Genomic DNA, 26,730 nt, shown 5'->3' on the forward strand with positions numbered 1-26,730 from the left:
GTTATTAAATTATGGTCTGATAGAACTGGATTGCGCGGAAGTACTGTTAAATTTTCAATTGCGACACCGTACGATAATACAAGGTCAAGTGTGTGGTTACCACAATGAGTAGGTTTGTGCACACACTGACTGAAACCAATAGAGTCTAGTATTGAAATAAAGCTACGCTAAGGCAATCTTTATTATTATCAACATGAATATTAAAGTCACCAACAATAATAATTTTATCGGTCTTTAGGACTAAGTTTGATAAAATCTCAGGGAATTCCTTTAAAAATTCAGTATAAGACCTGGGAGCACGGTAAACTACGGCAAATATGATTGGCTGTTGGTGGTTCCTGGATTGGCGTGGAAGACTAAGAACCAGACATTCAAATGACTTGTAGCTGAGTTTAGGTTTAGGATTAATTGATAGACTGGAGTTAAAAATAGCAGCAACTCCACCTCCTCGCCCAATTTCTCTAGGAACCTGTGAATTGATATGACTGGGGGGAGTAGATTCATTTAGACTGACATAATCATCAGGATGCAGCCACGTCTCAGTGAGGGAAAAATAAATCTATGTTGTAATCAGAGACCATTTCATTAACTAAAAGAGCCTTTTTTTCCAGTGATCTAATGTTTAAAAGACCACATTTAAAAGTCTGGGTTTCCTGTATTGTTTCAGAGGTTGTTTTAATTTGTATTATATTGTTGTGTGGAGTTCTCGCTCTGTTATTGTTTAATTTCAATAATTTAATCGGACGGTGAACAGACACAATCTCTATGGGGTTTTGTGACTGATCCAGAGGGAGCGCAGAGAAGTGTTTAGCACTGCAGTTCTGCTTCCTGGTCCCGACTATGGGTTGTCATGTTATAGACTTAGTAATATTCCTAGATAAGAGAGCTGCTCCATCCCAAGTGGGATGAACGCCGTCTCTCCTAACAAGACCAGGTTTTCTCAAAAAAGTTAGCCAATTATCTATAAAGCCCACGCCGTTTACAGGACACCACCTCGACAGCCAGCGGTTAAAAGACAACATGCGGCTAAACATGTCGTCACCTGTTGTATTAGGGAGCGGGCCAGAGGAAACTACTGTGTCCGACATCGTTTTAGCAAAAGCACACACCGACTCAACATTCAATTTAGTGACCTCCGACATACGAAGCCGGGAGTCGTTGCTGCCGACGTGAATTACGATTTTATTGTCTTTTTTAGTTTTAGCCATTAACTTAAGTTTAGATTCGATGTCGCTGGCTCTGGCCCCTGGGATACAATTAACTATGGTCGCTGGTGTCGCTAACCTGACGTTTCTCAGAACCGAGTCGCCAATAATCAGAGTTTGTTTATCAGCGGGTGCCTCGCTGAGTGGAGAGAATCTATTTGAAACGTGAGCTGGTGGCTCTTTAATCGTGGGCTTTCTAAGTCTAGCACTATGCCCCCTCTGGAATAACACAGTATCAATAAGTTTGATTATAATATTCCATATTATCTTTACATTTTCATTCATCATGAGTATTTCATTTCTATATCAGCTCACTTTCTATCTGTCATTTTTATTTTGGTGGTAGGTTAGTTTTCACACGGTCATGACCCTCATGATATCTGGTGTAGCTTGTTCATATGATACTTTTGTCTCCACCAGTGACTCTGTAATGTTTTGGCTGGGTCTCGCCCAGCATGGAGACTTTGGCTGTTTATGTTTTCCCAGCGGTGAAGATGTGGTGAGTGATGCTGCCGGGTTGGGAGGAAGCAGTAAAAAAGCCACACAAAGGGATAGCTCTTCGCTGGCTGCTGTTTTCTCTTCCCACCACATCCTTCACTTCCTCTCTGGTTTTACTGGTTTTCCTCCTACTGCGCCTTTTCTCTCTTCTAATAACATTAACCAGTTTGGCCTGCCGAGTAGAGGAGACCAAATCCAGTTTATCCTAAGCAATGAGAAAGGTGTTGGAATCATAGAAGTAAGAAAAATCGTAGAAGTAAGAAAAAAAAATCAATTAGAAAGAGAAATGGATTCACCTAGCACACTTAGATTTATCTTTTTAAACGATTGACTTCCTCACATTGAGCTGCTCTCTAGAATTTCTCCTGCTAGTCCCCAAGGAGAATGTCCGTATAATTCGAAGTGAGCCCATGATGTGAGAAAACAGCAGAAGATCATCTGCAGGATTCACAGTGAGAGAGTTGGCAAGTTGATGACATTTCCAGACGGACACAAAACAGGACAAATATGTGATGTGCGGTAAACCAAAAAAAACATTATCTTCACAACATGTCTGAAAAGACTTGACCCATATAAACAATTCAAAAAACATGCAACGTTCAATGTAAATATGTCGATTGAGCTCGCAGACTGATAATATTGCACTTTACTTTAAACTCAAATAACCACACACACCACACTTCATTGTGTAGTAATGGTGTAATAAGTGTATTTGTTGTTGGCTGATGCCCATAAGACTCATACCTATAAGCAGGCAGTTCCCTTAATGGCCATCAGTGTCCTTAGTGTAAAAAAAATAAGCAGCTATTCATGATCTCTCACTCCTTTCTGTATTTAATCTTTTGTGATAAATGATCACAAAAGTCACAAAAAAGTAAATCGGGGTCAAAGTGAAAAGTCTTCATCACTTGATACATTTTGGTAATGAACTTACTTAACGTTCACTCACGGACATTGGTCAAGCTCAACCTTTGAGCCTGCAACAGGCTAGTTTGAAGATGTACACCTCCACATCAACTGCGCAAACCTTATCCTCTGATGAAGATGGTGTGATAGGATTTTCTTTTTTTAAATAGCAAATAAGTGGATCTTGAGTGAGGTCAACCCCAAAGTGACTCGATGAAGTCTGAACAGAATGACCTCACCTTGAAGAAATGTCCACTTAAGGCCTCTGTTTGCATTACTGTTTCTCTGCAAGAAGAAAACCAAGAACTCACAAACAAACCCGGCTGCAAAACCTTTTAAGAAAAAAAGCAGGAGAGGGAGTCAGGTGCAAAGGGTTAACGACCAATTTCCAACTTCACTTCCAATTCCATGTCATTAAGTGCAAACAGGACTTGTTTTATAGTGAGCGTGGTGTAAGCCCCTGACTGTGGTTGTGTGTGTGTCTTTCGTGCATTGTGAACATGATCCCATAACCTGTTCATAGCTTCCTGGAAGAGGGGTTTCCTGTTGAAATGAAGGACGGATCTCTTACAGCCTTGGTTGTTGACTTGCATCTGCTTGGTCACAGTTTACTGCTGAATTGTGTGAGTGTGTAATTATATGTTTGTCCTTGGGGTGAAGGTTGAGCAGGAAGTCTCTATATCTCTTCCCTTTTGGTTTTATTTGTCCACAATTTGAATTATAAGCCTCTTTTTTTTAATGGGTAGTTTAAAAAGTTCCTGTATTTTAATAGTTCAGATATGTCAGACTTCTTTTTTTTGATAATCTTAGTTTTTTTAATTTGGGTTTCAGTGGAAGTCTCATTGTCACCCAACAGGATCAGATACTGTTCCAGAGGATTTTTATTTTTATTTTTAATTTGATCTTATTCTGCCATATTTAGCTTAACCTGCTTTATGCAAAACTGTTATTGCTTTTATGTGAAGCACTGTCTGTTGCACTTTAATGCATGAATTGTGCTGTGTAAATGATGTTTATTATTATTATTATTATTATTATTATCAATTAATAATTTTTCCCTTCCTTCAGATATATGCTACAACCCTTTGATTGATGCTGTAATTTTACTTGCATGATAAAGTAAAGTCATGGTATTAGACTGAAGGTCAACATTATCTTTAGCCCTCAACTGAATAGAAAGACCCCTTCTTCCCTTCCTCTATCTCTTCTGCTATTTCTTGCCAATCCCTCAAAAACAAGAGGATTGTCTTTTCGGAAATTCCCCTCAAAGGTTTGAGGGGATGAGGCGATAAATGGACTCCAGGGACAAAAGGAGGAGAGAGTGAACAGAGAAAGAAGAAGAGAAAGAGGAGGGGAGGCAGGGGGAGAGGAGGATGCTGCACCCACGCCTATTGAGTTTCAGTGAGGCTCCCGCTGGCCCTAACAATAATTGATTGTAGTTTATCTAATGTTCACGCCCATTCACAGACACACACACACATTGTGACACCTGTTCAAATAGGTGCAGAAGGGAACAGGTAAATAATGAAGCCTGCACACTGTTTCACCAGTGGCTCCCCTGTTTGCTTTCTATGCTCCTGTTTAACTTGTGCTCGTCAGGAAAATGCTGCCTGTTTGCCAGAAGGCTTTAACAACCTGCTTCCGTTGCAGAGCTCATATAAAAACAACTGTGAAAAAAAATAAAGATACATTTTTACATGATTTGCAGTTAAACCTGTCACTGCTGATCTGGTCAAACCCATTTTATTCCGCCAGGACACAAATATGCACAGGATGTGCCATGTGGTAGAAAATGTTAACAACAGTATTTTATGACTTGAGCCCAGAACTGACCCACTGTGCAAAGAGAAACAGTGAACAAATGCCTGATTGATATCTCTCACTGTGGCCTGTTTGCAGCATCCAAGCACTTGCCACGAACCATTTAGAATTTGCCTTCACGTTGTCTGGTTAAATGTATCCTGGTAAGCTTGAGGAATAACATTCTGGGAAATGTAGAAGCTATGTCTGGGGTTGTGGGAAAGATTGCACCTAAAAAGGGAAGTTATGGCCTAAAATTGCTCAGTTGTCATACGACCACTGCTCCTGTAAAATCTGTAAATTGGATATCATGAAAACAAAGTTGTTGTTTTTTTTCAATACAATTACACACAAAGAAATAGAGCAATGTAACATCAAGGAAAGGATGAACACTTCATTATAATAACAACAATGCACGATTTTTTAATATTTAAAAGTGCTAATCTTTCAGATTATATACACTTTGCAGATTTGTTAGACAGCCAGGATACTCACAATTAAAATCAGACAATGATGTTGTATTTTATTCATATCAAAAACATATGGCATAGCAGCCACAACAGATTCCGTTCGCATCAATATTTGATCTGTGGCCTCCTATTGAATTGTTGAAGTAACAGGAGATTCCCGCTCAGATTAGCGCTTAGTTCTTCAGCACATTGACACTGATGTCAATTCTTATCACCCAAATCTGTCTTGATATCTTTGTCTGTTTCCTCTACGTGTGTGGCTCTGCTTTTTCATCTTAAGTTTTAGTAGTTTTGCGTCTCATGTTAGAAACGGCATCAACACAGCAAATCGCTCGTGGTCATCCCTGGACTCTGTGGAGTTTTTTGGGGGCTGGCTGGAGAAACTCTGCAGACTCCAAAGCGTCTCAGTCTGACATTTGTGTTCTCACACACAGCCCTTCCTGAGAATGTCAGGAGTTCAGTGTATGTCTAGAAGTGGCTAATTTCTAAACACATTTGTTCATATAGTGAAAAGCCAGAAAATGAATGAACTGATGTGTGTTGTTTTTCCAAAATAAGTTCCCCTTGAAGTTGATTTAGGATGTGTGTGATCCCTGGCATATAATAAAATGCCTTCTAACCCTAATTGTTCCAAAAAAACATTTTATGGACTGAAATGATGCATTCTCATCTTATCACAGCTGCATGTGATCCTCTGAACATGCAGGCATCATGTCCGGCTCTTCATTAGTGCCCTGCCCCACTCTAACCTCTGCAACAGCAGCACATAGTGAGGACTAATGGCTGACAAGCCAAGAGAGGTAGGAACTTTTAGTGGACACGCGGTCCTGAGCAGCAGCGCTCTGGTGCACCGCAGCATGCTGGGACATCTTTGCAGACTGGTGTCGGCTTAAACACTCGTGGCCTGTTTTTACAGGGCTTAGCGTGTTGAAAGCTTATCTCCGGTGGAAGGGGGGAGCAGTGGATTAAAACAAAGTGAGGGGAAAAAAAGAGCGCGCACAGGGAAAAAAAGCTGACTTCCGCACGGCGAAGGTTCAAAGGGACCTCTGCTCCTGTGTGATCTGTTTGTTGTCATTTGATCCCCCAGTTGATTTTCTATCTCTCGCTCGCTCTACGGCCTTCCTGTTCCTCTCTTTCACTCACAGGAAACAGGGATGCATGTACACAAGGCCTCTGACAACAGGCTCGCCATCCTCCCTTCCTTTGTGTGACAATAAAATGTTATTTGTTTCTCCTCTGACTTCCTGTATCCTGGACACACGGTGCACTGAATCCTAAACAGTTTCACTTCCCTCACATGTAACCAGCTAGTGTTCTTAAGCGTCTTACAGGCCAATAAGCCACACAAGGTGACAATGCATTGCTTTTTACTAGATCCCTGCAGCTAAGGTAATTTTCTAGGAAAAACTAATTAACTGTGTTAAGCACTGGATGCCTTTTCCTACTTGCATACTTTTTGTTAATATGTTTACATAATGCGTCTGCTGACCATGAAACTCTGCGGCTGCATTATGCATAGAGGTACCTAAGCTACCTGAGAATGCTTGATTAGTATCAGCCAGCATTGAATATGTTTAGTTCACTTTCAAGATTAGCCTGGATTAAAACGAGATGTCTTCTGACCTGCAAACCAGTGCTGCTCTGTATCACGGTTATATCTGCCTTCACAGACCTTAAAAGGCAGGTTAACTTGCATCTTGCCTAAAAAGACCTGCAGAGCTGAGTATCATAACATTTTGACATCTTACCACAAAAAAACAATGTGGTAAGATATGAATCCCTCCAACTCCCTTCCCGTTAATGCTGCCGGGCTTTGGCTTCCTACATTGGCCCGGTTTTTCAGATGTTTTATCTGGTTCCCTTTTCTCTGGAATAAGGAACAAAACGTGGGAACGGCCTACCTCCGCTTCTCTGATAAGGAAGCAGAGGACTTCCTGGCATCCTGGCATGTTGGTGGTCAAGGGCCATATGGGTCAAAGGTCCCTTTCGTGGATCACACATCCTTCCTGCCTGTCCCACCACAGCCTGTTTGTTGAGTGGGACTCCTCCTCTCGGCCTCTAATGTTCACTTCACGACAAGAGAGAGGAAGCTGATTATAATCAACAGCCCAATTCATTCCAATCATACTGTATTCAAAATCATAGTTTAAAAACAGTCAAAAAGACGAACCTGGATTGATCTGTCCAGAAATCCAAGAGGATTCTCCCTACCCCTGTCTAGTGCCCCTGAGCAAGGCACCTTACTCCCTCAACATCTGCTCCCCAGGCGCTGTACATGGCTGCTCACTGCTCTGTGTGTCCTGTACCAGATGGGTTAAAAGCAGAGGCTAAATTTCCTAAAACTGCATGAGTGTGCCTATGCATGTCTGTGCATGTGTTTGGGATAAATAAATGGATCTTAATCTTAATGTTGTGGACCTGCATTTAGCCGACATGCTCAAATCCGTGCTGTGGTTTGGACAGGTGAGTCATGTGAGAAATTAAAGTTTCTTAAAGGCCACTGACGCACTCTCACCAGGTCGTCACCTTTTCATTCAAACCGAGAGCTGACTCATTATACATATCTTCTTATATGTAAAAATGAAAAATTTATCAAATTATCACTGTCTGTATGAATAAAACTCTGTAAAACTGTCTTACAATCAAAAACTGAATATTATACATCAGTCAACCCATAACCTTTTTAATAATTGATTAATAATTGATTTAGCCAAATTTGAACCCTCCCATGCCTGTTCCTCATAGGCAAAGACACTACTTCTCTATAAATATCTTGGTGTCTGTATTAGATTTTTCTGCATTTTTCTCTATTAACCTGATTGATTAATCTGTTAACCCGAATCAACTATTCACTGGGCTTGGCCCTGAACTAGTGATCCAAAGAATTCCAGGCTCACTGCCAGACATTTAGCAGATGTGCTAAGAAGCTTAAAATGCTCACCAGCTGGTCATTGATGAACCTAAACACAATGCCTGCTGGTACATGAAGGCACCATGCCAGGCACTGTGGAGAATGCAGATTTCAACATTCCATAGATTTAAAGAACTACACAGACCAACGTTTCTTCATTTTCAAATTTTTTTTACTGGCCAATCAAAGAACTTTATTCAATATTACGATATTTACAATAAGTACAGCAATTATTATTAGTATTTCCCTTACATAAATTACTCAATTAATCTTCCTCTACCGTAAAAAAAATCATAACTTTGTTATGTAGTTAAACAATTTAAACTTCAATATTGTGTAGCACATGTGAGGAAAAGTAGAAATTAATTAATCTCAAAATCCCCTTTTCTACATATTTTAAACTAGATCCAGGTGACCGATTGATGGAGTTAGTGTTTCTACTGAAATATTTGTTTTCCCCTTTTATTATTTCCGAAACTGTACAATAGCCAGGATCAAAAGATAAACAGGTTACAAGCTTACTGATTCAATCATATCCCCCCTCCCATACACCCCAAACTCCCAGGTAGGCAACAACACCTAGCGAAATATGTTTATAATAATGAGAGACAAATATAAATAACAGCAAATTGCAATAATCAATCTCTAATTTATAATTTATAGTGTACAATGCCAATAGTGACTCAGTTTCAAAAAATGTCTATGTCCATTTGATCCAAAAACAGCTTTAACATTTTTCTAACGTAAAAAGTATGCATTTCTTTGCAAAATATGTTATCGTAATCAATAACCCCCATTTTTTCTCATTTATATGGAGACCAGGCATTACATTTAGTAAATATTATTAAGGGTTCAAGTCAAATTCAATCTCCAAAATGGATTTGGTGAAAGAATGAACCCAACTCCAAAAACATTTCAACAGGTCCCATTGTCAAACAAACTTTTCTGATGTTGTTTCTGAGCTTGTTAATGGAGCAACAGCCCTCAGTCTCAGAGTGACAGATGGCCTGACACATCCTCAAAGTGTGATACTCTCTCTGCTGTGTCACTGGGATCATCTTCGTCCCTCTGTCTCTTATCTCAGCTTTCTCCTGTGACGCTCTCCCTCTCTCTCACCAGGCCTCCATGTGTCTGCTCAGTCAGGTGTTTGCGTCCAGTCTCGAGGATCCTGGTTAATAGTTTTTCCTGTAAGCCTGCTGTCCCTGCCTGCCCTGAAGTGGTTGCGCTCACAGGTGACGATGGGAGCGGATCATGTACATCCTGGTCACAGCAGGTTTAGTTTGTCTGCACATACTCCTCAGCATCTCATATGATGAGGAATCCGAATCACTGCGGTCAGCCAGTGTGACTCACGTGCCGAAAATGAGATGTCAATCAATCAATCAAATTTTATTTGTATAGCCCATATTCACAAATTACAATTCATCTCATAGGGCTTTAACAGGGTGTGACATCCTCTGTCCTTAACCCTCAGCAAGAGTAAGGAAAAACTACTAAAAACCCTTTTAACAGGGTCAAAATACGTAGAAACCTCGGAGAGAGCCACATGTGAGGGATCCCTCTCCCAGGACGGACAGAAGTGCAATAGATGCCACGTGCAGGAAAACATCATCAAGATTAAAGATTAAAGTCTCTAGCAGCATTTGATGAGGGTAAGCATCCCGAAGGACAACCCCAACATGACATGCCAAGCAGTCCCACTGCAATCACAGTCCATGGTCAGCAACCAGCAGGACCACGATCCACCATCCAGACCAGACGCCACTCCAGTGATAAAGTGGGTGCAATTTTGAGCCAATACAAAATCAATGAATAGTAATGTTACTATATGTAAACAATAAAGTATTGATAACACTGGTATAATATATAGACGAGTATTAGTGTTCAGCCCTGTTGGGCTTCTGGGTCAGTTCCCACAATGCAGCCTCGGTGTAGCTCACTTCCCAGTATGTGACGGCAGGGTTCCCTGATCCCTCATTTCTTTCGCTCCCTCTGATCCTTCTATCGTCTTTACCTAACTTCACCCACTACGTTGGCCATTGTAACATTGTGTAATATGAATATCCTAATTGCCTGCTTTAATAACCAGTCTTTGGTGTCACAACTTGCCTCTTCCCATCTCCCCAACGGTTTGTTGACCTTTCCACTGAATGTCAGGACAGCAGAGTCAGAATCCAATCAGAATTGGTACAGTATTATATTATTAGCTTTACAATGTTGAATGATATCTCCTCCACCAAGGCCTATCTGTTCCCTGAAATCCAATCAAGCTTCACCAAATTTCCAACCCTTTAGATATCAGTTCTCTTAATTTGACTTCTTTTTTTTCAAGAGCCATGAATTATTCTCTGAAAAATTGGTGCAAATGTCAAAAAATGAAATGATTAAAGATCGCTTTCCTGGCCCATGTCCCAATCTTTAACCAAGTTTTATTACAATCCAATTGACAGTTTTTGTTGAATCCTGCTGAAAAACAAACAACTAATGGACAGGGGCAAAAACACAACCTTCTAAGCGGAGCTAAAATTTGACATTTATCCTTTAGTGACAATTTACAAATAAATCCCTCTTACAATAATGTTTCACCATTACTGTTTTGTAAAAGCTCTACTACCTCATTATCCACATCAAGCCTATAATAATAACATGACACAACAGAGAAAGAGAGAGAAAAAAGGATTTCCTCCAGAATAAAAGAGTTACTCAACTACCACCTATCCTCCTCCCTAATCCCCACCAGGTGTTGGACAACTCAAGCCTACCCCCAGTAACATCTAAACCCCCCACCATACCCCTCCCACCACTTCTTCTTCGCCTTAATCAATACTCCGCTCCTGGGGTCTGACATCTCTTCTTTGCTTGCAAGGACAAACACTTTGTATCTGGCAACCACAGTTGTTGTTGCCTGTCTTCTGGCTTCCTGCCCACTAGGTCCTCCAGCCTCACAATGCTCCCTCCACCATCCCCACGCCTGTGTCTGTCCCCCAGACTGGAGAAAGAGAGGGGAGGGAGGGAAGAGAGTAGGGAGATGACAGACAAGAGAAAGTGAACAGCCAATGGCCTCAGATGAGACGGTCTGAGCTGTCAGAAATGGCTCCTATCTGCTTACTGCGTAGATCAACAGGAATTTTTATTGTCAAGTAAGAACATACTTTGGTCCATGCTTTGCCAACAGCAGAAAACACTGAGGCTTGAGTTACCTCGATGTAAAAGAACGTTTACATCGAGGTATGTTTTGGAGAAATAATTCACATGGGAAGATGAGTATCTTCCAATGTTTTCCCCCTCTGAGTCCTTGATTTCACGCATCATCAATCCTGACCTGTGTAACCCAATAGGATCTCTTTGTTCCTTACTTCAAAGAGGTCTCACCGGACCAGAGATCAATCAACGACAGATATCGCAAAGCGGATTTCACCCATTTGGAAAGCCATCAATACCGTGACTTAAGAAGGAGAATCCCTTTCTGGTGAAGTGATTGATTTGATCAGGTCTCTTCTTCTGGGATTCCCAAGGCAATCGTATTGTCCCTCTACTTCCACAGCTCACCCACATAGAGATTTTATTTCCAGGATATTTTGTTTGCATCTGGCTGTCTTATCAGTATCGATCGCTGTGATGTTTCCAGTAGTATTACCCCGGTGTGGAAATGTTCACACAGGGTAATGAACGTCACGTTAACACTTGTGTTACAGGATAAGCTGGACATTTTAAAAGGGAAGAAATGTTGCAGCTCAGTATCTGTTGAGGATAAGTTTGGTGAACCAAGTATTGAGACCCAGTTTCATCTGCAGACAAACTTATGAAATATATGTCTTGTTCCCTCAGGAGCTTCCAGTCTGATGCCAGCAGTGCCTGGCTATGTCTCAACGTGGACTGTCCCTCTTTGCTAAACAGCCTTGGACTTCATAACCTCACAGCCACTCTTCCTGAACAGACGGAGGAAATGGGAAAGAGGCCTGTGTTGTGGCTAAGTTATGATCAGGCGCCAGGAAAGCAGGAAGTGAATTTTTCCCATAAACACCAAAGATTATGCACTTTTGAAGAAAGTTGCAGAACTGTTTGTACACTTGAAGAAGATAAACAGACTAAATAATACTGATAAGAGTGTTACAGTGACCACACCACAGCTTGGATGGGCAGCAGGTACTGTGAGTACCCAGTCCTACTCAAAACGTTATCTTTAAAGTCTCACACAAACACCAATACACACACACAAACATACACAACAACATGCTGCAAATATTATAGTCAATATTTTGTGGTTGGAATTTAACTGGATCTAAGGGAAGATAACATATTATCACAATTGTATTACCTCAGTCATCTTGCAAATACTTTTACAATATAGTTTTTGATTTGATCAGCTCTAGGTTATTGGAAACAATGTGCACTTCCATTGTTTCCAATGCCTCATTCTTAAGGGGAGATTCAGACACATTTTTGATTGTGTATTTGTTTGAAGCTTGTTGTGGAGACCCTGGCAATCCCTTGCAGCATGGATCAGGCTTTGCCCTATCACCCCTGACAATCGTCTGTTTTCTCTTTGTTCTGAAAAGGAAAGATTTTGCCCTGATATTTTCTGACAGTGCCTGTGTTTGCACAAATGTTGAAATGAAAAAGGAAATCCTTTGTAGGCCCTCCTTTTTCCTTCAGAGTGACAAAGTTGAATGTTTAACCCATTGACTCAGAAGTTTATACATGGAATCAAAAGGTGGATGAAAACAAAGGCAGCTGAACCTATGATCTCCTCAACATAAAATCCCATCAATCTTCTGCTTTGCTGTCTCTTCTCTTGGAAGCCTCCACCCCAAATTGTTGTCTCTGGCTGTGGTACAGTTACCCTCACCCCTCCTGTCCAGGCGGCTTACTGTAGTATGCCGATCAGGCAAAGGAAGTGACCAGTCGGCTGAAGGTCAGTCAGGATTAAGATTCCATCACCGCACAGAAATAGCACTGTTAAAATTTACTTTTTACCTTTTCATGGCCTCAGATAATTGTCGCTATACTTGTCTTGCTGGATCTTAGTGAAGCATTTAATGCCTTAGATAATACGATTTTGTTACAGATATCTGGACAACATGCAGGGATTAAAGGAATAGCATTAGGCTGGTTAAATAATATTTATCCGATCTATTTGAATTTTGTTATGTAAAGAATAACTCCTCCATCCACACACAAGTTCCACAAGGTACTATCCATGGACCAATACTCCACTGAGGAACATCAAGGCCTGGATGAACCAAAACTTCTTACTTCTAAATTCAGACCAAACTGAGGTCATTGTAATTGGCCCTTAACATCTCAGAGAAACAGTGTCTCACCAGGTAATCACCTTGGATGATTTTAGTTTGGCCCCTAGCTCCAATTAGAGGAAGCTTGGAACCTAATGTTTGACCATGTTTGTCATTTGACCCCCATATAAAAATCAGAGTCAGAGCTGATACCTGATTGTGCACAACTGTTCCTGGTGTCTCACCCCCCCCCCCCCTTTCTCTCCCCTCTTTTCTCCACACTTCCCCTCTCCTCCACATTTTTCTCTGCTCACCCCAACCGGTCGAGCAAGATGGACACCCACATTGACCTTCTATGTAAAGTGCCTTGACATAATGCCTGGGTTCCCAAACTGGGGTACATGTACCCCCAGGGGTAAGCGAAGTGGTTCAGGGGGGTACGCGGGGAGAACATTTTATTTGCGTTTTCAAAGTGAAAATGCCCATTACTAGGGGTGCACCGATTTATCGGTTGTACATCGGTAGCGGCCGATATTCGCCTCGTTTACTGATATCGGCTTATCGGTAATAAACTTGACTTTCACCGATATCTTTGGCCGATGTTCATATTTGTGGTAAAACCGCTGGGCACGTGCCGCGGCTGGGGGAGCAGTCGCTCCGTCGCCCTCCTCTCCGCGCCGCCGGAGGCTCAGTGCGCGGCACCGGGAGGTCCTCATCCGGTGGCGCCTCACAGCGTTGCTGGTGCAGGGGCTTTCTTTCTCTTGGACCGCGGATCACCTCAGCCACGGCGACCGCTGGGGGAACCCTGAGAACTGGTGCGGACCAGGGGAATCCGACTGTTTAATTAAAACAAGCATCGCGAAGGGCCACGGTGGGTGTTGACGCGATGTGATTTCTGCCCGACACTAAAAACAGGTCAAACTGAGGAGGGCTTGTTAAGTTATCTTGACTCACGCAGTGCAACTCTATTCATCCGTCTCATGCACAGGTAACAAGGGATTTGACAACATACGTCATACACACAGAAGCCGTAACACATCTAATAAACGGGCAATACTGCTACCGTAAATCAATGAGAAGAGTGTCTCTATAATGATACTTTAACAGGGCTGTTTTAGACAGGGTAAAAAGGTGCTGTTTTAAATTATCCTTGTGGTATTTTGACCAAAATATGTTACAGTCATTTCATTAAGATCCCAAGGAACCATTTCAACTTGCGGTAAAATGGGCATAATATGTCTCTGTTAAATAAAGTTTAATTAAATCAAAGATTGTTTCATAAATCTGATTAAATTTGTGCTCATTAAAAGATAAGAGTGATGAAGGGCTGAACATTTTTTAAATAGTGCTTTTTAAATAATGATTTAATTATTTTTCTGACACAAAAGGGTGAATGAATAACAACAAAAAGAAAATAAACAAATATCGGTATCGGTATCGGCTATCGGCCAGATAGTTATTTTAAATATCGGTATCGGCCAAGAATTTCCATATCGGTGCATCCCTACCCATTACATTTTCAAACTGAGCTATAAATAATCATGCAATATTAAATAGTCTGAATGTCCAAGTCGCATTGCCAAAAATACTCATGTATACCCATATTTAGCTACATAATTACGCTTCCATGTCATCACACAGCACAGTGAGGATGTTAGCAACTCGAGGAAGCAACCTGGAGCTATATTCAAGCCCGCCGAGAGAGCCGCTAGCCGCTGAGAGCAAGCTGGATTTGAAGGTTCTCGACCTCTCAGTCCGGTTGTTGTCACGTCCTCACTCCCGGAATCCCTCATCCAGACCCGGCTCTGTCCTTTGAATTGAAAGATGAGCTTAAAATTGTCTTTATTGACCACAAGTTTCACCTGTCTGACCTTTTGCATAATGACGAGTTTCTTACACGACTAGCTTATCTGGGTGATATTTTTTCTCGTCTGAATGAACTTAATCTCGGACTACAGGGGCTTTGCACAACCGTATTCAATGTACGAGATAAAATTGAGGCTATGATAAAGAAAGCGAAGCTCTGGGAAGACAGCATGAACAAAAACAAAACAGAGGTCTTTCCGTCGTTGCATGATTTTTTGTGTGCAAATCACCTCGGTCTGAAAGACAGTGTCAAATGTGACATTATAATGCACCTCGGTGAGCTGGCTGCACAACTGCCCAGGTACTTCCCAGAAAATGACGAGTCAGACAGTTGGATTCGTTATCCCTTTTCTGCTGTCCCTGCTTCCTTACCGGCATATGAACAGGAGAACCTCATTGAAGTCGCAACAAGTGGATCCATTAAAATTGAATTCAATCAGAAGCCTCTGCCAGATTTCTGGATAGGACTGTGCACAGAGTACCCTGCAGTGGCAAAACGTGCTGTCAAGACTTTGATGCCATTTGCCACCACATATTTATGTGAGAGTGGGTTCTCAGCTCTGACGAGCATGAAAACTAAATACAGGCATAGGCTGTGTGTAGAAGACAATTTAAGATTTAGACTTTCTCCAATTCAGCCACACATTGCAGAATTATGTGCATCCTCTCAAGCACACCCGTCTCATTAACCTGTGCCTTGGAGATTATTTCTGGCTGAACTCTGCTCCGGCCACGCCCCCCTTTTCAAATTCAACGCACACACTTCTTCACACTGTATTGTTTATTTATGTCCTTATTTAAACTTTGTTAGTTTGTGTTCTTCCGGCATTTGACGCTGAGTATCTTGGTTTTCATATAGTTTTGTTTGAGTTAAATAGTAATTCAAGTTCAACCCCTGAGTGAGTTAGTTCGACCTCCTTGTTTGTTTGTAATTTCCCTTTACCTTGTTGTTTTGCTAATAAAACTCTATTTGAACTAGACTTCCATCCAAGTCCTGAAATCCCAATTTCACACAGTTTCAAGTGATAATGGCCGTATATGTGCGCCAGGGGTAGGGGGGCGTACGTAGCTGGAGATTGAATGTCTGAAGGGGTACGGGGCTGTAAAAAGTTTGGGAACCACTGAGATAATGTATTGATTTGGCACGAAACAAATACAATTGCATTGAATTAATGTTTGATTTTCAGGGAGGCACCGTCAGCACTCAGCCTTCCCAAGACTGAAGCGCTTTGTGCTTCAGTCTTAAAATATATTTGGAGAAAAATTGAGACACACTTAAGTAAATCCACTGTTAAGTAAAGGGAATGATACATGTTACAAGGAAAGCCCACACAAAATGGCAGTACTTTACCTGTATTTTGTGTATGTTTGAGGAAGATTTGGACACCAAGTATTTTTGTTACACAACCATACCAATACTTGTACTCTCTGCAAGTATAATTGTTGTTTTAAACCCCTTCAATAGGCCGCAAAGTCAGACAATCCTGTAATTTTTAACCTATTGTGTTGAATTCTCTCTTGGCTGACACAATGTAATCTTGTCCAAAACTAAATCTTAGTGTTTGTCATTTGTAGCAATTTTTAAATGCAAATGTTGAATCAATATCGTTTTCAGTTGTTTTAATTACGTAAATGTTATTTAAAACAAAGTTTATCCATCTATCATTATCTTTACTACAAATACTTTAAGGATTGTGGGGGGGAGCTGGAGCCGCTCACAGCATGCTGCAAGAGGCAGAGTATTACAGAGCCAAACAACCATTTATGCTGACGTTCACGTCTACAGTCTCCTATTAACCTAACTCCAATTTGTGTTTGGACTGTGGGAGGATCATCTTGAGAAAACCCTCGAAAACACGCAAACTCCACACAAAAGACCCTGACCCCGAATCAGGATTCAAACCGAGAACCTTCTAGCTGTAGGTGGCCAGTGCCAACCTCTGTGTTAGACCAAGACAAATATTAATAATGTACAATGTCCTCAAACCTCAACAATTTATATAATATTTATGTTCAGCTCAGTTGACATGTGCTTCAACAATATTGACAATTGTGTGTATGTTAGCATTTTAAACTGAAATTTCGCTAAAATGAATGTTGCTTGTTCTACCTCCATTAACATGATGACAGTAAAAGTTTAAGTTAATTAATAAATTCCAATCCAACAAAGTGAATTTTAAAAGAGAGTGTTTAATGAGACTTCTTCAAAGCTCAGCGACTCCGACTACATGTTGGATTACCTTGAGTCTTTGATCGTGACTCTGGAGCAGTTCAACAGAGACCACATGCTCTTAGTTGAAGCAAATTAACCACTGTCTTCAAAACCCCAGCTAATTATCTTCAGAAGCGTGTAAGACTACTGGCTTTGTGCTCGGCCGAGTTCCTCAAAGCTCATTTCTTCCCCGCTGCTCACTCGGTCAAAGGTCATCCCTTGTGCTAATTGTTCCAATGGTGATGGAGTGGAGCGAGGCCCGTTCTCCTGAACCAACTCCAGACATCTGAACAATTCAGTGTGTGTGTGTGTGTGGTGTGTGTGTGTGTGTGTGTGTGTGTGTGTGTGTGTGTGTGTGTGTGTGTGTGTGTGTGGTGTGTGTGTGTGTGTGTGTGAGTGAGTGAGTGACAGGCTGGGTGGTCCACAGCTAGTGGGGTCAAGTCAAGCGGAATCAGTTTTTGTTTTGTTGCAAAGACCAGACCCCCTACTTTTTGCTAACATTGGCCCTACAACCACAACTCTCCAGAGAGCTGTGTCAAGGGCACAGTGGAGGGTTAGTGCGCTGTGGAGTTTGCCGAACATGGCATGTGAAAAAAACGTGCAAGGCTTGGAGTAGAGAGAGGAATATACATCAGACATATGTACATACAGAGATTCTCTTTAAGTCATAATTCATCAGTCTCTGTAATGAGGCAAGCCTAATTCTGAACAGTTAAAGATGTCTTTTCCTGACGTGGAGGTCACACATGGAGATAACATGCATTATTGTGAACACACACCTTTGATGAAGACATCTGTATGATCACATTTGGTGGCGAGTGTTCAATTCAATTATTCACTATGTTGTGAGCATTATTCTGTACCGAAATAATACATTTTGCTCTTGTTGGAGATTCACTTAGGTGTAGTGAAGGAACATCCGAAACAGACGTTGTTGTGAAGCACACAGTAGTGATGCCCGGGTCCACCCACAACCATTGGGTTATGTAACCGCAAACGTAAATAACTCACAGAAACATTGCATCCTCTCTTTCACTGTCTTTACACACACACACACACACACAAACACACACACAAACAGACACAAACACAAACAGACTGAATGTCAATATTCAGCATTACCGAACTTGTGACCCGCATCTATCACACATCTATGCACCCAGAGTATCATTTATGATGCATTTGACTTTTATTAGAAAGATGTTATAGCTTTAGCCAACACATGTAGGCTGCTATATTGTGACACAGCAAGAGAGAGAGAGACAAACTGGGAGTTGCCATGGTTGGACGGGGAAGGTAATTGACTAAAGCCTGTTTTTGTTGGTCAGATCTGCAACCATGCTATACCACAAACAGACAACTGATGAAACTGACTATAAATCTGCTAGAACAATACATTTGAGATTACTATCCATCTATTTTTCATTGGAAAAAAACAGTATATTAAGAGATAGAAGATATATTGTATTTTGAAAAAGATATGCAACACATGTTTTCTTCACAGCCATTGGATTTGAATCCCAAGGCTATGAATCTGTTGTGAGCTGTGGCCAAAGTTAGCCACTTGGGTTGCAGATGGGTTTGGTTGGCACCTTTGACAGGGTTCTACTCAAAACTCATATTAGCTTTTCTTAATGGACCATTATGGGTTGGACGCATAATGTAGTTTATATATCATTGCATGGTGTAGCATAATAATATCTCTCTTAATTTGAAATATGGGGAATCTGTATGGTGTGTGGTTGTTTTTGTGAAGGTTCAGTGTGCAGAATTGAGTTACATCTCGACCCCCCCCCCTCCCTTCCAAACATGATTGAGAACCTTTGGTAAAAACTCAAAGGTGTTTAGTTTATACTGTTAAAAAAAGAAAACTCCATAGAGAGGACCTGCTCCTGGTGTACATCAGGGTAAAGAGAGCAACAGTTTATGCAATTTAGATGAAACCAGCATTATTTCAACATGTGTGAGAGTAAAACATTCCGCGTTAGCATGCCGTACCAGTTGGTGGCAGTAATGCGCAAGGTCATTGTTTGAAAGAATGTAATGGAGTAGACGTTGAGGTGCTTTCCAAGGCTGAGAGACTTTTTTAGTATTTTTGGTTTAACTCTTGATCTTTTGATGAAAATATGTAGAACTGGTTCTTTATGTATTGGTGAAAAATGGCTATCAGTGTCAGGTAAAGAAAAGGGTTTATATTTTGGCCCAGCATAAAACTACATGGATGCAACTGAAGGACTGTCTATCGTTCTAGTTTCATATATTCACATGTCCACAAACAACTTAACTTTTGTGCAGTTTTCCCTCGACTGGTTTGTCTCATCAACCATACGCTCATAACAATAACTGCAACAGCGACCTAATTAAAGGGGCCTCTTCACTTAAGGTCACACAACATCCAGCAAATCAGCAACAAACAACCACATAATGGCCCTCATCCTGCTCGCCCATCCCAACAACCCAGACTCTGGGGGGTCATTACCCACGCTGCTTCAGGGCCTCCTTCCTTTCCCAGTGTTTTTCGCATTCTTATTTGTATGGGATGCACCAGAGTATACCTGTGTGTGTGTGTGTGTGTTTGTGTGTGTGCGTGTGTGTGTGACTAAAGCAGCTGTTGAGGAGCAAGGGGTCTTGCCTGGACTTGTAGGTCTTGACTCATTTCCTGACGGGTGGTTGCTGTTTTTGGAGTCAGAAGACTGGGATTCACCACGCGGCGCCAGAAAGAAACAGGCTCAGTCTCCTTCTGCTGCAATCACGCACGTTTGTGGTCTTTTTTCTGACTTAACGCAGGCCCCCTATCATTCCCAGTGGTTAATTTCTTAAGCCTGAAACATGCTTCTGCGACTGCGTCTGCGTCTTTTCACGCCGCTGTGGCGCAAGACTCGTCTTCATTCATGCTTCTCCAACCGTTGCGCGTCTTACAAAGCAATTCCGCGCCAGAACACTAGGCGGAGTAATGGTTTTTGTCGAGACGACCTTAGAGACGCCTTCTTTCTTCTTCGTCGATTGTTTATTTACATAGCCACTGCGGCTCCTCGTAGCCTTTTTCTGGCGGACAAATCCGCCAGTCAGTGACAGGTTATACAAGTGATCATACTATCGGATATCTTCTGCCAATGCTCTTCTATTTGGTCCATATTCGTTCTTCTAAATCTTCCGTGATTTCTGCCGGTATTATGGGGCATGAAACCGGAAATGTAGCTCCAGAAGGGATGTAGAGCAGACCAATCACAGCCTTGCGGGCTGAGTGAGCTTGCGGAGCTTTGCCGTAAATTTTAGAAAAGGGGGTCGACACCCGTCAGCACGTAAGGAGGGATACATAAGCACGTAAGGGACCCGGAAGGGCTCTTGCGCTTACGGGCCCGTGAAAACGCAGAAGCATGTTTCAGGCTTTATAGATCATCAGTTTAAGCTAGAGGTGAGTAGAGGTGTACCAAAGCTGCTGGTGTAGAAACAATAATCACGGCATTTAACAGACAAGTTTTCACTTTTCAATACATTATTTTGTCCAAGCTCATCGGTGTTCCTGCATAGGGCAAAAACATTTTTTTCCCCAAAACTAAACTGTTAACCACTGCTGCACTGGATGGTAACATTTTGATTCCTCACCATTTGGACAATAGCAACAATTGAGCCAAAAAAGTGCAAGCACACACAATTTACAAATACGGGAGTAAAAGGAAAACCAGCTTTGGTTTTTCAGCTTGCTTCTAATACAAAAACAGGAAGTAATAAAATACAATGATGTGCATCAATTCAGAATGACATGTTGGGGATGTCTGTGGGACTGGGGCAGCTGCCATTCAGCGGCCATGTTCCTGTGTATAATTCTTCCTTGATGTTTATCAGGAAGGCATAAGGAAAAGTTCAATAACATCACATGGAGGTTGAGGTCGGGTTCGAGTGTTTCTCAATCTTCCTTGTATATGCAACTGTTCGAATTGAAGTGACACAATGACCCGTTGTGATCGCAGAGGACAGGCAGGAGACACACCCATGTTGTGCGGCTGATATGCACCGGAATCTGCGGTTGTCGGTAAGTACATCTTGATTAGGTGAGGAAGGATTCATTTGTAAAAAGGTCCCTGATGCGGTTTTAGAAATACACTAACAGAAGCAAAACAGCTAAAAAAAGTGCATGGTATAAGTAGTAGTAGTAGATAGTATGCGTACAAGGTAAACTCTTTGAGAAATCGGTTATCTACAGTATATACAGTTTCCATTCTTCGTGCTAAAAGCCTTTGCCATAAACTGTAAATTAAATGCTGGTACACAAGTAATAGTGGAATCAAAATAAAAATGGCTAAAAGAAACACATTTGGTTGACTCTACTCTCACTGGAATCAAACACTTCCTGTGTATCTTCCACATTAAAAGCCTCCCAATGGATGACCTGATAGCTGGATGTTGGTCATATATCACAAAAAAAAATTCAGACATAAACTCTGCACAATGGGGTTTCAGACTTTTTCCAAGGTTTGCCTTCAAACAAATGTTCTCACCTGTCAAATCTCAACGCACACACTTGATCACAGTGTATCCTCAGTCTAGATAATCTCCTGCAAGGATTATTTATTTTGACAAAACATTCACTTGTGATTATGTAGCTTGAGCTCCACTCCTACAGTACATTGGAAAATTTGGGCCACATTATGTTTCATTCAATACAAGAAATCACAGAAAACAAACCAGACAAGAGATTATGATTCCATGTGTACCTGGAGCTCCTCCACATATGATATGACATAGGAGGATGCTGATGTAAATTTAAGCTGCAGTTAAATGTAATTGTAATTTGACAGAAAGAATAAAATATTGAAATGTAACAGACTAAACAGTTGCATAGCTCTCCCACAGATGATAGCTAAAAGGGAGAGGTAAATTCGGGGGACCCTTTACAGTGGGGATCCAACAGAAGTGAATGTAGGGGCACAGAAACCCAAAGATTCTGGATATTGGCTCTGGAGGGATAACGTGTTCCAACTATTTACTCAGATTTTGTTTCATATTCATATTACATATTAGATATCTATGTTCAGAGAGCCTGTATGTACATGTCCAATAGATGCTGTTTTGACAGATGCCTGTTCATTGAGACCACTGGCTGACATTTGCATGTGTCTGCACAGCTGTTTGGAAGTTGAAGCACACCCTCTCTTTTCCCAGTGGCCAACAAGGAATGTCAGCAATGTATTGCTGAGAGAAACAACGTGGAACCATGCAGGAGAAATGACCTTTTTTGGACAAACTCTAACTCAATTCCACACAATAGTTTCTCTCCCTTTCTGTCTCTCATTGTCCTGCAGTGTTGCTCTCTGTTTCCCCTCCACCTTCGTTTGTTTCCTCCTCAAGTTAAGTCACATGGTGAATAGAAATACCACCAAACACACACACACACACACACACACACACACACACACACACACACACACACACACACCACCACCATACACATATACTAGAAGTGAAACACGCTTCACAGCTAAACATTGAGCGACTCTCTCCCCGCCGTCCCCCATCTGTGTTTCCTGTTTTCCTCGTGCTAGCACTCGTCCGTTTCCAGTAGGTAGGTCTGTTTGTTTGCGAGCTCTTGAAGGACGCGGTTCAGTCTTGACACTTCCTGTTTTCACTGGACCGCAGGAGTCAAAAGTGCAGGCAAACATCACTTTTTGTCTACTCAACCAGAAACAACCCCAACCCCAGAAAGATCATTATTCTCATCATAAACATGCTTTTTCCTTTGCTATTCAACAATGAATCCCACTGACCGCAGTAGTAGATACGTTTTTTTTTTTCTTTGAATAAGCTGGATCTCAGTGCCAGTCGACTTGTTGACTTTTCGACAACAGCCAATGTTGTGGGAAGAAACTGACATTAACCCGGCAAATATTGATATTGTGTTATAAACACACCAGAAAAGAGGTAGAGAGATGAGTCAAGAGAGTCTGAATGAATCTAGTGCATCTGTTAAGAACGATTTTAACCAATTTAAGCAAAGTATTGATCATTATGTATTAAGCAGTGTTGTTATTGTGGTTACAAACAAATCAACAAGTAGAGAAAAAATAAGTTTGATTCATGAGGAAACTGCAGAGGGTCAGCGGACGTCAGCTGAGTGTGCGGTCCTTCATATGTGGCCCAAGACGGATTTGTGTACCAAGAGTGTACGGGGCCTGAGTGTGTTCACACCTCTACTTAGATCGGCCAACTTGAGATTGGATCATAAAAAACACATGTATATATCTGGTGTGTACGTGGCCTAGAATGCAAACATTCTGCAGATTATTCCCTGCCAGAGCCTTTGAAAAAAAAATGGATTCACAGCTAAACGAGTGGGGGGATTGATGACGTTTTTATACCCCGTGGTGGACATGTCGATGTTCTGTAAACAAAAACATGTGATCCCCACATTTCAATGAATTATGTCACACCCCCCTCCGCCTGCTGATCCACCCCTCACCTAAACACTGCACAGATTCTGTGTTGTTGTGAACGCCTCTAAGTGAAGAATCTCCTGTTGCTTTGTTCATGTGTGAAAGGCCGGAACCCTAACCCGGACATTCTCCAGAAGTCATGCTTGAACCAATTCTCTGTTGTTCATTGTTAAGTTCAACACATAAAAAACACATTCTTGACTGTAGCTATTGTGTTGAACCTATATTGATACATTTATTGCAGACACTTGTGTGAGAACTACTTGTGTTTTCAGTCAATCTTCATGGGTCTGTTCCTCTTCCTCTCTTATTAAACATTTGAGTCAGTAATTTCGGGCAAAAGAAGCTGGTGAGCGCGTCAAAGGCTGAAGTTTGCTGAGAAACTGAAATGCTGCTGTTGTTGATTTCTAACCACCCTTGGCTAAAGAAAGATAACATAAACCAACATCCTGTATGAAATGTATACGTCTGCTAAAATACTGATTACTGATGTGATAGGCCCACTGTCACATCCTCATAGACGCAACTTCAGCAAACATGTATCTAATCTGAGCTGGTGTGTACACACCATATAGTCTCACAGTGAGAGAGAGGAACGGCAGTCTGCCTGTTTTGTACGCTAAATGGGCCAAAGGTAGAAAGAAGTGGACACCCAGTGCAGTGGAAATCCTCTCTAAAAGGGTCACACACACACACACACACACACACACACACACACACGCACACGCACACACACACACACTGAGGATGGACAGAAGTGAGGCGAAGCAGAGCAGAGACAGAGTGATGGAGCTGTTGATAACACTGGTGCCACCATTGTCTTCACGGAGCTCAGACCAGGGTGTGTGTGTCTGTGCGTGTGTCTGGAACTGTTACCAAACAGCTGGAGGAGACCTCTGTGGAAATCAGACCGTGTGTGTGCCTCTCAGTTTCTTTATGCAGTGTATATATATATAACATATATATATATGTCTATAACAATAACATATCCAAACAAGAGATTTGATGTTGAGTGATACACTCTTCAGTATGACATAATCATAAATATCACGGTAAGTAGAAAATATTTAAATATGGAGAACAGGCACAAGTCATTCAGAAGACGATATACAGATACTGGATTTTTTTTTTCACTCGTGTTTGTCACAGAAACAGATTACAGAGAACTAAAGAGGAAAAACTGTGAGGGTTAAAGAAGTAGACAGGAAACATGTGCTCCTATGTCTGCATCTCTGCATGTGTGTCTTTATGCATGTGTCCCTGTGTGTTCTCCTCAGCCCCCCAGGTGGTGGAGGTGTAACTAACGCGGGCTGCTTTGAATGTGAATGGTGTGTGAATGGGCGGTGGAGACGGCAGCTGACTGAGCAGTGGAGACAAGATCTCAGTGAGGGCTGAAAAGGTCTGAATGTTCGTCATGCGTACAAAAAGCTGCTCCCTTAAACTTGCACTGTGTGCCTACACTGATGAGGATACATGGGACGATACTGTTGACACGCAGAAGGCTTTTTAGTTGCATTTCCAGCTGCTCTCCTTTTCCAGATCGGCATCAGCAAAGTTTTGAACTAGGATGTCAGGTACAAAATCCCGGCTCTTTGCTGTCCTGGCTCCCAAATGGTGGAACGAGTTCCATGACATCAGGACAGAAAGTCTGCACATCTTCTGATGTGGTCTAAAGACATGTCTTCCAACTGTGCTGCCCACTCCTATATATTTCTTACCCTTAAACATGCCAAATCTGTTGACGAATACCCCAGTTCCTAGATCCGTACCAAAATCTGTATGCGCCACATTCTTTCTCTAAATTGCATGGAAATCAGTATAGTGGTTTTTGTGTTGTCCTGCTTAAAGTTATATCAACATACAGACAGGGGTGAAAACATAACCTCCTTGCTGGAGTAGGGTTGTATTGTGTATTGTCAATGAATTAGTTTCATCTCAACACTGATGGAAATGTAACACAAAAATAACCAAACAAACTAGGGGAATGAATGGATGACCTGTTGATTTATAGATCTATACTATGATTGTTGTGACAATTAAGTCGGAATTAAATGAAAAGACCATGAGATGATCAGCATAAAAAAAAAGTCAGAATAAAAGCAGCATGAATCCGGTCTAGTCATCGCGTGCGGATCACCCGTTAGCTTGCGTTTGTGTGCGTGTTGCTCTGGTGAGCGTTCTGCCCCTGTGCAGATACGATCTGTGTGATAAGAGAAGGAAGCATGTGCTTGTTATCTGTGAGCAGGAGCCTGAGCAGCTCTACCTAAGATGTCTCTGCTCATCTCAATTTAAACTGAGAGGCTCTCTGTCCTCGATGTCTGGCCAGTGTTGCATCTTGCATGATATGAAGAAAGAATTCAGAGCAGCATGTTGTCCAAGATGTAAAAAAAAATAAGTACACAAACATTCATGGCTGTTTACGTGACAACAGTTGTTTGTATATCAATGTGCGTCACAACGTTGCTCTGGAAATGATGCAGCATCAGCGTCTAGACTGCCAAAATAAAGCAGAAGAAGAAATGTCATGTTTCCATCACTGCTGATTGGAGTTGGAGCCGATACAAACCTGTGTCTACTGCAGAATCATTTGACCCAGGAGTGAAAGCTGATCGTATCCGTTCCAACTGCAGACAAAAGAGAGACGTTGGTGGAAAAGGAGCTTTACATGTAACTTTGTCTTATTTGGCCTCTATGTAGAGTGTGGCCCACATTTTTTAATGTGATTTATATCTAGATTCAATCAGGTTTCTCAATCAAGATGTTTGAGAATATCGACTACATTATATCTTAAACATCAACCGAATTCTCTTTATCATCAATACAAAGCATAAATATACATACATATTCATTTTAAATAATTAAAGTTATATGTAGACACTGTGCCTAAATTACCTTTGTCAACTTATATGGGTAGCAGTCCATATTAACAAATCACAATTTGCCTCATAACGTAAAATAATCTGTAGAAGGTGCAAGATCCTCCATCATACAGTGTCTAACATAGATGTTGACATATTATAGCTATGTAGGTGATAATGTTTTGTCATTTGTTGAGCCAAAATCAGTTAATAATATCTGTCCCGCTAATGTATTAGGAGTCTAGGTTGAGACTCCTAATACAGGCTTCCTGTGCATCATGTGCTAACTTTAGGATTTCGCAACAGACACTCTCTCATTGTCTGGCTCTGTCAGACTCT

General features: G+C 41.5%; 1 protein-coding gene across 1 annotated transcript in view; it reads left to right on the plus strand.

Annotated features, from left to right (window-relative positions):
* Positions 1 to 17,050, plus strand: part of poc1b (POC1 centriolar protein B) — a 61,614-nt gene extending 44,564 nt beyond the window's left edge. The window contains exon 10 of the mRNA XM_062389914.1: positions 11,619 to 17,050. Within this exon, the coding sequence (XP_062245898.1) occupies positions 11,619 to 11,633 (15 nt within the window). The 3' untranslated portion in view covers positions 11,634 to 17,050. The remainder of the gene's footprint in view (positions 1 to 11,618) is intronic.
* Positions 17,051 to 26,730: the final 9,680 nt, after the last annotated feature.

Source organism: Platichthys flesus, chromosome 6 (assembly GCF_949316205.1).
Source record: "Platichthys flesus chromosome 6, fPlaFle2.1, whole genome shotgun sequence".
Lineage (NCBI taxonomy): Eukaryota > Metazoa > Chordata > Actinopteri > Pleuronectiformes > Pleuronectidae > Platichthys > Platichthys flesus.